A 14,044-nucleotide genomic window follows, 5' to 3' on the forward strand; every position below is an offset into this window, starting at 1 on the left:
TGTTGTATATTTACTTCTGTGTCCCGATGTATTCTCTTTAAGGGACTGTGTAAGCCCTTTCCCCATCATACATCCTTCAACATCAATTTCAGTATATACCCAGATTCCTTCAGAGGCCTGGCCTGCAGCAGACTTAGCCGTTCCTCAGCTCTTAAACGTTTACATCGATTCCAGCCCGGCACTGGGCTGGTCAGTTTCCTGTGCCTCATCCCATGAGTCATCAGTATGGTTAACCCTTTGTTACAGGTGAGGACTCTGAGATTCAGAGAGGTTGAGTAACTTGCCCCAGGTCACACAGCCAGGAAGCAACAGGAGGAAGCTTCATGCCCAGGCTGCCTGTCCCTAAAGCCCAGCATTTATTTCCTACATTATACTGTAGTGATGCTGCAGCCAACACCATGCAAGAACGCTTCTGTGGACGTTCACGGTCAGTTCCTTGGGATAGAGTCCCAGAGAGAGACGACTGGGTCAAAGGGTAGGAGCGGTTTTCGTATTCCTTTGAGTCGATGCCAAAGGGTATTCCAGAAAGTGGTGCAGATTGTCTTCCCACCATGGCCCGCCCCCTCCCGACCGTTTCTCAGAAGTGACAACAGTGACCGCCAGAGATGGGGGGGCGGGCTGCTCCGGGTCACCCACAGCTGCTGGTGCCCTTCACTTCACTGGGTCTCGGCTACTTGGATAGACAGATGGAATGTGAGGAGAATATATTGTCTTGATTAGGACGTTCAAAATTATTAACGAATTTGGACTCTTAATTTTTAGCAGGCAGAGGTCTGGGTTTACTGTCTGGCCCCGACCTTAGTGGACCCAGCCAGCTACAATCCGGTCAGTAGCAGAGATGACCGGGGCCGGGCAGGGAGGACGTAGCATTGGCCGGGCCCGGCTCTCGGGGCAGGAAAGCGGCTTTAATTCAGTCTTCTGGTGCCTCCGTGATGTAGATGCAGGTTATAGTGGGGCGCTAGATCCCTCTTCACATTCTTCTCTTTCGAAGGACAGTCAATACGGTCATATCTTTAGGAAGATTAGAAAATGAGCCCTGGAGCTCGCACGCCACTAGAGAGAAGCCTGCGCGCCTCAACGAAGATCCCGTGTGCCGCAACTAAGACCCGACACAGCCAAAAGTAAATAAGATAAATAAATAATAAATCTTTAAAAAAAGAAAAGAAAAAAAATGAGCCTAGTACCAGAGCCAAGGGTGTCCGTGAACCAGCCCGTCACTCAAGGGCTGAATTGTTACAGGCAGCGTTTACTGAAAAGTCACTAATTCTCCTACAGAGGCCTCAGGGAGCCTGTGCTTCCCAAGTCGGGGTGCGTCTGCTTGGCCTACGCTGTGGTGCAAGATTTTCTTTCTTTAAATAAATGTATTTATTTTGGCTGCGTTGGGTCTTTGTTGCTGCACGCAGGCTTTCTTCAGTTGCGTTGAGCAGGGGCTACTCTTCGTTGCGGTGCGCAGGCTTCTCATTGTGGTGGCTTCTCTTGTTGTGGAGCCCGGGCTCTAGGCGCACGGCCTTCAGTAGTTGTGGCTCACGGGGTCTAGAGCGCAGGCTCAGTACTTGTGGCGCATGGGCTTCAGTAGTTGTAGCACGCGGGCTTCAGAAGTTGTGGCTTGCGGGCTCTAGAGCGCAGGCTCGGTAGTTGTGGTGCATGGGCTTAGTTGTCCACGGCATGTGGGATCTTCCCGGATCAGGGCTCGAACCCGTGTCCCCTGCATTGGCAGGCGGATTCTTAACCAGTGCGCCACCAGGGAAGCCCTGTGGTGCAAGACTGAACAAAGGCTTTTCACTCTCGGGCTGGGTGAGAGAAGGATTTAGAGCTGGGCACCGGCCTCGGGCCTCCTGGGGTGAGTGACGTCAGTAAAACGATGGCCTGGATGGTGGCCCCGCACGACTTGGGGCTTATGTCACGCTAGCATAGGATGCGCCTCTGTGCTGCCCTTCTCACCTCTGAGTAGGCCCAGATGAGGACTTGGGGGCCCAGAGAGATCAGGGCCTTGCCCAGGGGCACACAGCGCAGTGCACAAGTGGAGCCTGCATCCCCCAGGCAGCCCTGGAGTCTGGGCTTCCAGCTGCTCAGCCTTATGTCCAAAGAGCCAACAGCTCCTTGACGATGTGGAAGGAAGGATTTCCAGCCACTCTAGTGGCTGTAACCGGGTAACAGCACGTGCAGCCCTGTGGCCCAGGTGAGGGGACAGGGACACCCGGGAGAGGCCCGCCACCTCGCCCTGTGTAGGGGTGGGAGCTGAGCTGAGTGGGTCCCACCTGGCAGAGCCCCCCGGAGCCCCCAGGTCCTGGGTCGTGTGCACCGACCGGTGCATGAGCTGAAAGGGCGCTGCTGACCAGACCAAGCAGACCTGACCCCCGAGGACCCCAAGACCCTTGGAGATTCAGACTCCCACACTTGCTCTTCCCAAACTGACCAGCCTGAGAAGCCACCTGCAGTGGAGGAAGGCTGCTCGGCTGCCCTCGCCTTCCAATCCCCCAGGGCGCCAAACAAGGTGGAGTTTAAAAGTCGGGGCTCCCTTGATCAGACACCAGGAACTCCCCTCGACCACCACCATCCGTGTCGTGAAGAGCTGCACTGTGGAAAGCTTGTCCTCTATCCACGTAATAATAATTTACCAAAATGTACAACATATGTGTTGTTTCGATAGCTTTATACTAGTAGCAGTCATAACAACACTACCCAGAATAAGCTATTAAATATTTAGAGCCTGGTGGCCATAAGAAATTCCTAATAAATCAATTTCCACGTAGACGGAGGGATTTTTGTTGCAGAGAGCCACGGGCGCCTTCCATCTCTGAAACACGTCACGTGTGCACGCAGTTCTGTGGGGGAAAGCGACGGCAACAGGCTTTCCTAGCAAACGAGGAACGCGGTGGAATGCCTGCTTTCACTCAGAGCCTGTCTCTGGGTTTTGTAAACAGAGGTCGGTGGTCCTGCTTCGACATCCGCGGTCTACGAGTTAATTTAAAGGTGCCTCCTTACAGTTCACCGGAAACTACAGCCTCTGCAGTCGGTTAAAGTTTTGATGAAAACTTTTAGGCGTTGATTCAAAGATGGGTTACTTGGTATTTCAAGGCTCTGGCTAGGGGGCTGCGACCACAAAGACCCCGCCCTGACGGGCTGGCAGGCTGGGCCTCCCCAGGGAGGGCGCGAAGGCTGCTCCCTCTGGAACCAAGCCCGGTTCCCATGTGCCCTGGGGCCTGTCCTGAGGGCAGGCACTCCATCCTCCGCCTGGCAACGTCCCTCTGGTCCTCCCTGGGGCAGGAGGTATATGAGGGGTCAGTGCGAGTGTGCCCGGCCTCTCTCCCTTTTGCAGGGGGTCTGGCCTCGTCCATGTTGGGGGAGACGGGTGGAGGGGGGTCAGGAAGCCTCACTGTGGTCAGGGGATCCTCCCCCCCAGAACAGGGCCTAGCACGCGGTAGGTGCTCAGGTGTGAACCGCCTCCCCATCTGTTATTTTCCTGCTGGGAACAGCCCACCTGGAGGAGCGGGGGTTGGGGGGGGCTCATGGGGCATCAGCATTGCGTCCCTGGTGGGCTCAGGAGGCGAGGAGGCGCTGGGCTGGCCCCTCAGCACAGCCTGCTTCTCATCCCGGGTCTGTGCCCCTTTCTAGAAGCTTCCACAAGAAAAGCCACTCGTCTCCAGGCTGAGGGGCCGGAGCTGGAGTCTGTGCTTAGGGCCTGGCCCCCCGAGGGTTCAGCGAGCAACCCTGAGTTCGCACCGAAGCCTGTGTGTAGTGAGGGATACCCATGGAGCCCGGCGGGACTGGGGAGCTGGTGGTCACCTGCTACCTCGGCCCCTCCCGTGTGTCCCCAGAATGCGGCTGTGACCTGGCCGAGGGCGGCTTCTTCGTGCGGCAGGGCGAGTACATCTGCACCCAGGACTACCAGAGACTGTACGGGACCCGCTGCTTCAGCTGCGATCAGTTCATCGAGGGCGAGGTGGTGTCGGCGCTGGGCAAGACCTACCACCCAAACTGCTTCGTGTGTGCCGTCTGCCGGTGAGTGTGGGACCTGCAACCGCTCCTCCCCAGCCCTCCCGCCTCCCTCCTCCCTCCACCCTCCCTCCTCCCTCCCTCCCTCCTCCCTCCTCCTCCCTCCTCCCACCTCCCTCCTCCCCCTCCTCCCTCCTCCCCCTCCTCCCCCCTCCCCCCTCCTCCCTCCTCCCTCCCTCCTCTCTCCCTCCACCCTGCTCCCCTCCCTCCTCCCACCTCCCTCCTCCCCCTCCTCCCCCCTCCCCTCCTCCCTCCCCCCTCCCCTCCTCCCTCCCTTCCTCCTCCCTCCTCCCTCCCTCCACCCTCCTCCCTCCCTCCCTCCTTCCCTCCCTCCTCCCTCCTCCCTCCTCCCTCCTCCCTCCTTCCCTCCCTCCTCCCTCCTCCCTCCTCCCTCCCTCCCTCCTTCCCTCCCTCCTCCCTCCTCCCTCCTCCCTCCTCCCTCCTCCCTCCTCCCTCCCTCCTCCTCCATCCTCCATCCTCCCTCCTCCTCCCCTCCCTCCTCCCCCTCCCTCCTCCCTCCTCCTCCCTCCTCCCTCCTCCCTCCTCCCTCCTCCTCCCTCCTCCCTCCTCCCTCCTCCCTCCTCCCTCCCTCCCTCCTCCTCCCTCCTCCCTCCTCCCTCCTCCCTCCCTCCCTCCTCCCTCCTCCCTCCCTCCTCCTCCATCCTCCCTCCTCCCTCCTCCTCCCCTCCCTCCTCCCCCTCCCTCCTCCCTCCTCCTCCCTCCTCCCTCCTCCCTCCTCCCTCCTCCCTCCTCCCTCCTCCTCCCTCCTCCCTCCTCCCTCCTCCTCCCTCCTCCCTCCTCCCTCCTCCCTCCTCCCTCCTCCCTCCCTCCCTCCTTCCCTCCCTCCTCCCTCCTCCCTCCTCCTCCCTCCTCCCTCCTCCCTCCTCCCTCCTCCCTCCTCCCTCCTCCCTCCCTCCCTCCTCCCTCCTCCCTCCTCCCTCCTCCCTCCTCCCTCCTCCCTCCTCCCTCCTCCCTCCCTCCTCCTCCATCCTCCCTCCTCCCTCCTCCTCCCCTCCCTCCTCCCTCCTCCCTCCTCCCTCCCTCCTCCCTCCCTCCTCCCTCCTCCCTCCCTCCTCCCTCCTCCCTCCTCCTCCCTCCTCCCTCCTCCCTCCTCCTCCCTCCCTCCCTCCTTCCCTCCCTCCTCCCTCCTCCTCCCTCCTCCCTCCTCCCTCCTCCTCCCTCCTCCCTCCTCCCTCCTCCTCCCTCCTCCCTCCTCCCTCCTCCCTCCTCCCTCCTCCCTCCTCCTCCCTCCCTCCCTCCTTCCCTCCCTCCTCCCTCCTCCTCCCTCCTCCCTCCTCCCTCCTCCTCCCTCCTCCCTCCTCCCTCCTCCCTCCTCCCTCCTCCCTCCCTCCCTCCTTCCCTCCCTCCTCCCTCCTCCCTCCTCCTCCCTCCTCCCTCCTCCCTCCTCCCTCCCTCCCTCCTCCCTCCTCCCTCCTCCCTCCTCCCTCCCTCCCTCCTCCCTCCTCCCTCCTCCCTCCTCCCTCCTCCCTCCCTCCTCCTCCATCCTCCCTCCTCCCTCCTCCTCCCCTCCCTCCTCCCCCTCCCTCCTCCCCCTCCCTCCTCCCTCCTCCCTCCTCCTCCCTCCTCCCTCCTCCCTCCTCCTCCCTCCTCCTCCCTCCTCCCTCCTCCCTCCTCCCTCCTCCCTCCTCCCTCCTCCCTCCCTCCTCCCTCCTCCCTCCCTCCTCCCTCCTCCCTCCCTCCTCCCTCCTCCCTCCTCCTCCCTCCTCCCTCCTCCCTCCTCCTCCCTCCCTCCCTCCTTCCCTCCCTCCTCCCTCCTCCTCCCTCCTCCCTCCTCCCTCCTCCTCCCTCCTCCCTCCTCCCTCCTCCCTCCTCCCTCCCTCCCTCCTTCCCTCCCTCCCATTGTCTCATATGGCCGGGAGGGAGGCGGGACCCAGCCAAGGGATGGCAGGTGGACCCTGGCCCTGCTCTGAGGCACACCTTCATCCAGCCGCACACCTTGCAGGCTCCCACCCCTCGCCCGCAGCACAAGATCAAGCCCTCTTTCCGGGATGCAGAGGCCCGTGGGTTCTGAGACTGCCAGCACGAGGCCTCTGATGGCTTCTGGGGAGGTGCTCTCCCACCGCCTGTGCCTTCTCGGCCCCGCCCACCAGCCCCTCTCCTGTCCGCAGCCTCCACCTCGTCTCCTCTCACGTCGGTGCCTGCAGTGTCCACGCTTTGGCGTCTCCGTGCCCACCCACTGCCGCGCCCCTCTCCTCCACCATCCTGGCACATCCCACCTGCACACCCCGCCTCTCTGTACCCAAGTCCCTGATCTGTAGGTGGCACAGGCGCCCAACCCACCAGGCACACGAGCCCCAAGCGTGGGCATCTTCCCAGGTCCCCCCCATGAACTTCCGAAATCGGCCCAGCCACTGCCTTACTCAGACCCAGAACTCACCTCCCTGGAGTCCTGCCAAGGCCTCCACACTGGGGTCCCTGTTTTCCCTCTGCCTGTCACTCCTCCGCCCCACCCCCATGGCCTCCACGAGAAAGCCTGAGCCTCCCAGCCTGGCTGAGAGGAGCCTCACAGTCTGTTCCAGTCCCTTCATTCCTTTATTCATTCATTCATTCATTCATTCGTCCAGGCTTTTCTAGATGCCTCCGTGGGCCAGGCCCCAGGCTGGCTCTGGTGACTTGGAGCTGCATTAGCCCAGACCCTACGGGCACAGCATCTGGGGACACAGCAGTGCAGCAAGAGCTGCCTCCCCCCAGCCTCCCTGTCCCCTCCCTGTCCCTCGTCGCGGCTCCCCTGCATCCTGGGCCCGACAACCCTTCCGTGGCACCGTGTCCCGGAGCTGCTTGACGGCAGCACCACGTGGGCAGGGACTGGATTTGACTCCTCCGGCGCCTGCCGCCTGCCACAGAGCAGGTGTCCGGTGAATGGCCGCTAGAGACAGAATGAGGTCCTCAGCCCCGGCAGCAAGGCTACACCCGCTCCCCTCTCTGCCCTGCAGCTCTGGGGCTTGGGGGCAGCAGCAGGCAGCCCTCCCACGTGGGCATCCTGCCTCCCCCCTCCCTCCCTCCCTCCCTCCCACCCACCACAGCCCCAGACACATTGCTCCCAGGGGGAATGTTCTGTCTAGAAAACAAAGAATGAAACCCCCAGAGTTTATTCTCTGCTCTCTCTGTCTCACCACACCCAGTTGAAAGGGGTCTTGTTGAGTGTTGTTCCTGCTGTTTTCTGTAGTTGTGGCACGTGCTCTAGGCGGAAAGGGAAGCTTTTGTTGGGGGTGGGCGTGGGAGGAGGTGCTGGGCCAGGAAGGAGCAATGACAAGGGACATTTCTAACGGAAGAGTCACCGTGTGTCATTGCAGCGTGCGTGGGTCAAGGTTCCCCCAAGGATAATCTGCATGTTTGATTTCTGTGAACGTAGCTTAGAGACAAGGGGTGACATAATCACAGTGGGTTTGAAAGATCACCTCTGTAATCCGATATTTTAAAAATAATACCTGACAGCCCTGTCGTGCTGGAGTCACTGGGCCTGGACTTACCCACCCACTCTAAAAAACTAGAAGACTGGAAAAAATATACAAAACAACTGTTTTGGGATACTGGCGCACAGGCAGCTCAGGACTAACAGAGGGAAGACGAAAGAAGGGACCCCTGTGACCACCCAGCTTTCTGCCTGGAGGCTGTTTCTTGAACCAGAGGACAAGAAGGGAACCAGGTAGGGCATGGCATCCTCCCCAAGTTAAGAGACAGTGATGTGAGAGGCAGAACAGCATAGCAGAAGGGAGAGAGCTATGCAGAACGAAACATCAGGAGAGTTGCACAGAGGTGCCTTTGACTCTTGGACTAAACACGAAGCCATGTAGACGGAGAGGAAATTTCACAAGGTTGGGCAGAAAATGACCAGGTTGCTGTAAGCTAAACATTCCCAGGGCTGGGAGACATTCGAGTTCTGGCCAGGTGGAGATTCCTTGTGGAACACCCAGGCATGCAGTGGGGACACCAAAAGCATCATGCCTTATTAGCGGAACTGAAATCGCCCTAGAGTGAAGGCGTAAACCTGCTCGAAGTTCAAGAACAAGCCTCAAAGAGATCACGCTGGTCTGCAAGCGAGCTAACTGCCTGCCAAAGTAAAGTGTAACACTCTTCGTAGAAAGAGAAGAAAACCCAGCCCTCAACAACATAAAATCGACAATGTCCAACACCCATCAAATGTGACCGGTCATAAGAAGAAGCTGGAAAACGTGACCCAGGGCCAGAAGAAAAATCAGTCAGTAGCAACAGACCCAGAAATGAGATCAATGGTGAAACTAGCAGACGATGACTTTAAAACAGCCGATGTAAATATATTTAAGTATGCAGAGGAAAGCATGAACATAAGCAGGAACATTATAGAAGACATGGAAAGAAACCAAATGGAAATTATAGAAATGAAAATGGAAATTTCTGAAATAAAAAATTCCCTGAGGGCTTCCCTGGTGGCGCAGTGGTTGAGAGTCCGCCTGCCGATGCAGGGGACACGGGTTCGTGCTCCGGTCCGGGAAGATCCCACATGCCACGGAGCGGCTGGGCCCGTGAGCCATGGCCGCTGAGCCTGCGCATCCGGAGCCTGTGCTCTGCAACGGGAGAGGCCACAACAGTGAGAGGCCCGCGTACCACACACACACACACACACACACAAAAAAGACGTCAAGAAAATGAAAAAGCAAGCCATCAGCTTAATAGAAGATACATATCTGGTGAAACACAGTTATCTACAATATATAAAGAACTTCTACAACTCAATAATAAGACCAAAAAAACTATTAAAAATGAGCAAAGGAGTTTAGCAGATACTCCACAAAAATGTATGTAAATGACCAATAAACAAATGAAATGATTACATTAACATCACTAGTCATCAGGGGAATTCCAATTAAAACTTGTTGAAATACCATCCAGTGTCCTCTAGAATGACTCACAGTAAGAAGATGGATAGTGGCAAGTGTTGGTGAGGATACAGAGTGAAAGGAGCTGTCACAGGTCTCTGGTGGGAAGGCAAAGTGGTGCAACCTCTACAGAAAGCAGTTTGGCAGTGTCTTGTGAAGTTAGGCACACAGTTAGCACGTGGCCCAGCAATTCCGCTCCTAGGTATTTACCCAGGAGAAACAAAAGCGCACGTCCACACAGACTTGTCAGCAAACGTTCTTAGCAGCTTTATTTGTAACAGTCCCAAACTGGAAAGAATCCAAATGTCCTTGGACATGAACAGTTCATCCGTGCAAAGGAGCAGCATTTGACAATCAAAAAGAACAAACCAGTGGCGTGTGCAGCCGTGTGAGTGAATCTCAAAAACACGCAGCAGAACAAGACATCAAAGACTGTGTACCGTGTGATTCCATTTATAGGCAGTCCCAGAAGATCAAGTCAGATCCATGGCACAGAACGCCGATCATAGCCGCCTGGGGCCGGCGTGGGGGGATGAGTGTGGACGGTCACAGCAGGCTTTTGACAGTGGACAGAAATGTCGCATACCGTGACTGTGGTCCTGGTTACATGAGTGTGTACATTTGTCAACATATACTTCAATGAAGTTGAATTAATAGAATAATAGCTACCATTCATTCAGCCCCTCCTGGGTCCCAGGCATAATACTAGAGCTTTCCACGCTGTAGGTCAGATGCATGGGTGGATGAATAACAGCCTGAGACACAGATGTCCTTAGTCCCGTTTTACAAGTGAGAAGCAGGAACTCGGAGAGGTTAAGCAGCTTGCTCTGGGTCACACAGCCGGAGATTCTCTCCGAGCGCATCCAGGGATGGCAAGGGACTCCCGCTGTGGCCCAAGACCCCCCATTACCAAGGCAGCTGCAAGACAGCAGGCGGGAGAGAGGCAGACCCCAGCACTAACCACGTGGGATGCAGCGCACGGCGTCAGATAGCTGCCAGGGCAGCTGAAGGACGGAGAGCGGCAGGACCATCTCGCAAGTCTTGGGACGGGGTTCAGCTCAGCTTATATAGGTCCTTGCTCCCTAAGAGCTGAGACTGGCTGGCTGGGGCCCTGCTGAATCCGCCTAGGGCCCTGAGCGCCAGCCCCACAAAGTGGGGGGCTTTGGCGGGGCTTTTTCACGGGAAGGCTTGGCAGCCTCATGGGTCAGAAAGCTCTTCTGGTCGCAGAGTCGGGGCTGGACTGGAGCCGGCGTGACCCAGGCAGACTCCGAGAGGAGGCCCTGCAGGGGAAGGCAGCTGAGCTAGGCCTCCAGGGGGACCTTCGGTTATTGACGTGTTCACGTACTTGCTCATTCTTTCACTGACAGTGACCTGTCGAGCACCTGGCTGTGCCTGACCTTGTCCAGTCCCGAAGGAGGCAGGGGGGACACGACGCAGGCTTAAGCCAGAGGACGGGGCGTGCCCTGGTCCAGATAATTCAGAGACTGCCGCCCGCAGGGCTCAGGTTCTCTTGCCAGGCTGAACTGGGGGAGGAGGTGGCCCAGTGGCAGGAGGTGGCCTGACCCTGGCTCACCAGAGGCGGGCACCCGATCCACCTCTGTCACCAGAGGGGAAGTTCCGGGGCTGAAGCAGGTGGGCCGGCTCTGCGGCCCCCACCAGCCTCGCTTGGGCAGCCCAGGGCCGTAACTTCCCCTTGCCCCAGGGCTGGGACTAGGGACTCTGCTTTGGATGCAGAGTTTAAGGGGAGGCCAAAAAAAGTGATCAAGGTAAATGATATTTTAATGTGATACTTCAGAAATTGGAATTCATGCAAAAAACAAATCCATGATGAAAAAAATGCCAGACTTTAAAGACGGAATCCAGCACACAGTCTTGCATGCTCCTAGCGGCACTGCTTTCTGAGAGACCCAGGGAGGCAAATCACGGCGCTTTGGAGTCAGGCAGGTCTTGGTTTGAGTCTGGTTCTGACGGGCAGCAGCCGTGTGGCCTTGGAAAAGTCAACTATCCTCTCTGAACTTCAATTTTCTCACCCATCGAGAAAAACAAAGCAAAGACCAACCTGGGCAAGCATCTTAATGGTGATAGATGAGGCAGGCATTAAGGAATCTGTCATAGAACCTGGCCTGGCACCTAGTAGATGCTCAGTAAACGGTGCTGTTGCCATGAGTATTGAACTGACAAAGCATGCTGGGCGGTCAGAGGAGGCAGGGTTGGATGGAGGAGGCCAACGGCTGAGACTGCCCAGTTGATCGCCATGTGCAAGCACTGGCCGGCCCCCACTGCTCTGGCCCACTGCCGGTGCCGATGAGGAAACTAAGGCTAAGATGGCCCAGCGGCAGCGCCTGCATGCAGACACCCAGCGTCCTGGGCCTGTGGTCCCCGGGGAGGTGACGGCGTGGTGTCTAGGATGGGGCTCCCCCCACCCAGGAGAAGAGCCAGGAGGTGGTCCTGGCTGGTAATGTGCTGTCTTATTTCAGGTTGCCCTTCCCGCCCGGGGACCGAGTGACCTTCAACGGCAAGGAATGCATGTGCCAGAAGTGCTCCCTGCCCACCTCAGCGGGCAGCAGCGTGCCCCTGTCCCAGGGCCTCTGGAGTAAGTGGACGCAGAGCGGCGTGGTGGAGGGGGCTTGGTGGTGCTGGGTGGCAGGCCTGACACCACTGGGACCAGAAGTAGTGGAAGCGAATAACTGTGGATGAACACAACGAAGGGAGCCAGGGCCAGGCGTCTCTGGGGTACTCCTGCCTCTAAGCCTTTGCTCAGCCTGTGCCCTCCCCCCTTTGTGCCACTCCATCTTTCAGCCCGGCTCTAGCCCACCTCCTCCAGGAAGCCTTCTGGCCTCCTTCTGGCCTTCTCCCTCCAGCACCCACACTCAGCTCCCCACAGTTATTTCCAGAGCATCCGGGAGCCCTTCAGGAGAGCCACTAGGAGAACAGTGACCTCTGGGCTCCTGTGGTCTGGGGCTCTTGGATTACCTGTTCCGTCCCCTGGGAGCTGGGCCAGGGTGCGTATGCAGTGGGTGCTCAATACATGCTTCTTGAATGAAGAAGGGGGTTGTTAGTGAAAACGAACCAGTAGCAGGGGCATGTCAGGAGCTTGTGGATGTGGGGCAGAGAGCAAGGTGGGAGCAGAAAGGCTCTGGCCTTTCCCTGTGGGTGGCTCTTCCAGGACCAGAGATGGGACACAGGGACGGGGAGGGAGCCCAGCGCCCCAGGACTGCTCCCACCAGGCTCCCACTGCAGAAACGGGGTGTTCAGAGCCCATCCTGTGTGCAAGGTGGCTGTGGTGTCCCAGTGCCAGAGCCACGTGTCCTGGGACAGAGGAGGGGTTTGTATTGACTTCCAGAGCCAACCCCTGGCTCTCCTCACTCTCCTGTCCTCTCCCGCTTCCTTTTCCGCGACACTGAAAGTCTGTACAGAGGAGACTGCACATCCTCTCAGGAGCCCAGTGTTGGCTTCAGGGACTGGTAACAATTTTATCTGGGAAATGAGGCGAAGCCTTCATCCCTTGGGGAGGCAAGCTCACGGCAGTCACAGTTGGTGAGGCTGTTGCTTTGAGTTCTGCTAGGAGAGTTCTCCATTCAAAACTTTCTCTCCAGCTGAGGTCTGGATTGATTAAATTTTTGAGAATTTGCTTCAACAAACAGCCCTATTATCATTAAGCCTGAAATAGTAATCAAAAACTACAGCAAAATTTGAAAAGGCGGGGATTAGTTTGAAGAGTTTGTCCAGAGCTTCCTGGCAGCCAAAGTAAAAAGGGAAATATGCCCAATCACAGACTCATTGTCTGAGACTTTTTTGAGATTTTTTTAAATGTCATGGGCAGAAAGGCTGCCCTCTCCAAATGGAAATTTTTTTTTAAATATCAAATTTGTGTTTTCAAAGAACAGACGCTGCCCTCACCCCTAGATGGGTCTGTAACCCACCCCTTCTATAACCTATCCCTTCTCGCAGTCCATGGTGATAATCCCCAGCTTAGAACCGTTTTTGTGCCTGGAAGGCATTAAACATTCATCAACAGTTCTTGGCTTCTGTGTGGATGTCTGCATTGTCTTCCCAGCTCCCACCTCCTTTTGTCCCCAGAGCAGCCTGGCCAGGCAGGAGTCCCTCCCTCCTTCTGCAGGAGCATAAGTGCCCTGAGCCTGGTGGAGAGCAGCAGAAGTACTGGGTGCCCGGTGTCCAGCTAGGGAGGGGTGGGGCTGAGGTTTGAGCCAAGGCCTTTAAAGTCCAAAGCAGGGGAGCCCACCCTGCTGTGACCAGAGGCTTTCTGAAGAGGTGGCCTTTGTTCTGAAACCTAAAACACAGGTTTTCGTCAAGTAGGCATTGAGGGAAGGGCACTGCATGAGCTGGGCCCAACTGCCACCCCCATGTGAGCGGACAAGGGGGGTGCTGTGTGGGAGCAGGGAATGGAAGTGAAGAAACCAGGCGGCAAAGCCATGCCAGGGAGCTCCAGCTGCATCCTGGAGGCAACGAGGAGCCATAGATGGCTGTTGAGGGAGGTAGTGCCGGGGTGGGTTGGGAGCATGTTAGGAATGTGAGCCTGCGCAGCGTGGTCTGCCCTGCAGGTGGTGGCAGCTGGGGGAGGGACGCGGCCCTTCTTGCATAGGGTGGAAAGCTGCAGATGGCCACCTTTGGGGGCCGCCTTCCCTGGGGGAAGCGGAGAGTGGCCAGCTGCTCCCGTGGAAGTCAGGCTTGGTCCCAGGGACCTGAGCTTCCCTCTTCCGCTCATTGGCCTGAGCCTGTTGCTTAGTAACAGGACCAGCGCTTCTTGCTGGATGCCCACGCCTTCCCTGGGGAGGGGTGCACCACTCCTTCTGGGTGGCCAGCTCATCCACCGCACCTGAGCTTTCCACGCCGCTTCTGCCCTGGACTGCCTCCCCGACTGCCCTGGGGGGAGGGTCTCCTCCCGGACAGCCCGCTGGGCGCCCATCCAGGCTCCCCTTTTCCAGGCTCCTCCCGTACTCTCCAGCTCTGAACCGGTTGCTGGTTGGAGCGGGTCACAGGGCAGCCCTCAGAGAGGCCCAGCGCCACTCCAATCAGGGCGCAGCTCTGAGCCCGGCTGTGAGGAATAGACCCCGCCACTCACCACCTGGGTGCCCTGGGCACGCTGTGTCCCCTCTCCGGGCCTTGGGAGTGGACGTGGGGTCAGCAGTGGGTGTGGGCAGTGGCCCGGA

General features: G+C 57.9%; 1 protein-coding gene across 19 annotated transcripts in view; it reads left to right on the forward strand.

The window, feature by feature from the left end:
- The window catches only part of ABLIM2 (actin binding LIM protein family member 2), a 152,237-nt gene that overhangs the window by 46,438 nt on the left and 91,755 nt on the right, over positions 1-14,044 (forward strand). For 18 of the 19 annotated variants that reach the window (XR_009563903.2, XR_009563902.2, XR_009563908.2 and 15 more), the window contains exons 3-4: positions 3,819-4,002; positions 11,351-11,466. Coding sequence is in view for 3 of the 19 variants with exons in the window: in XM_060298925.1 (XP_060154908.1) it covers positions 3,819-4,002; positions 11,351-11,466 (300 nt within the window). In the remaining 16 variants the exon portion in view is untranslated. The remainder of the gene's footprint in view (positions 1-3,818; positions 4,003-11,350; positions 11,467-14,044) is intronic. The other variant, XR_009563910.2, reaches the window with a different exon arrangement.

Source organism: Globicephala melas, chromosome 5, assembly GCF_963455315.2.
Source record: "Globicephala melas chromosome 5, mGloMel1.2, whole genome shotgun sequence".
Taxonomy (NCBI): domain Eukaryota; kingdom Metazoa; phylum Chordata; class Mammalia; order Artiodactyla; family Delphinidae; genus Globicephala; species Globicephala melas.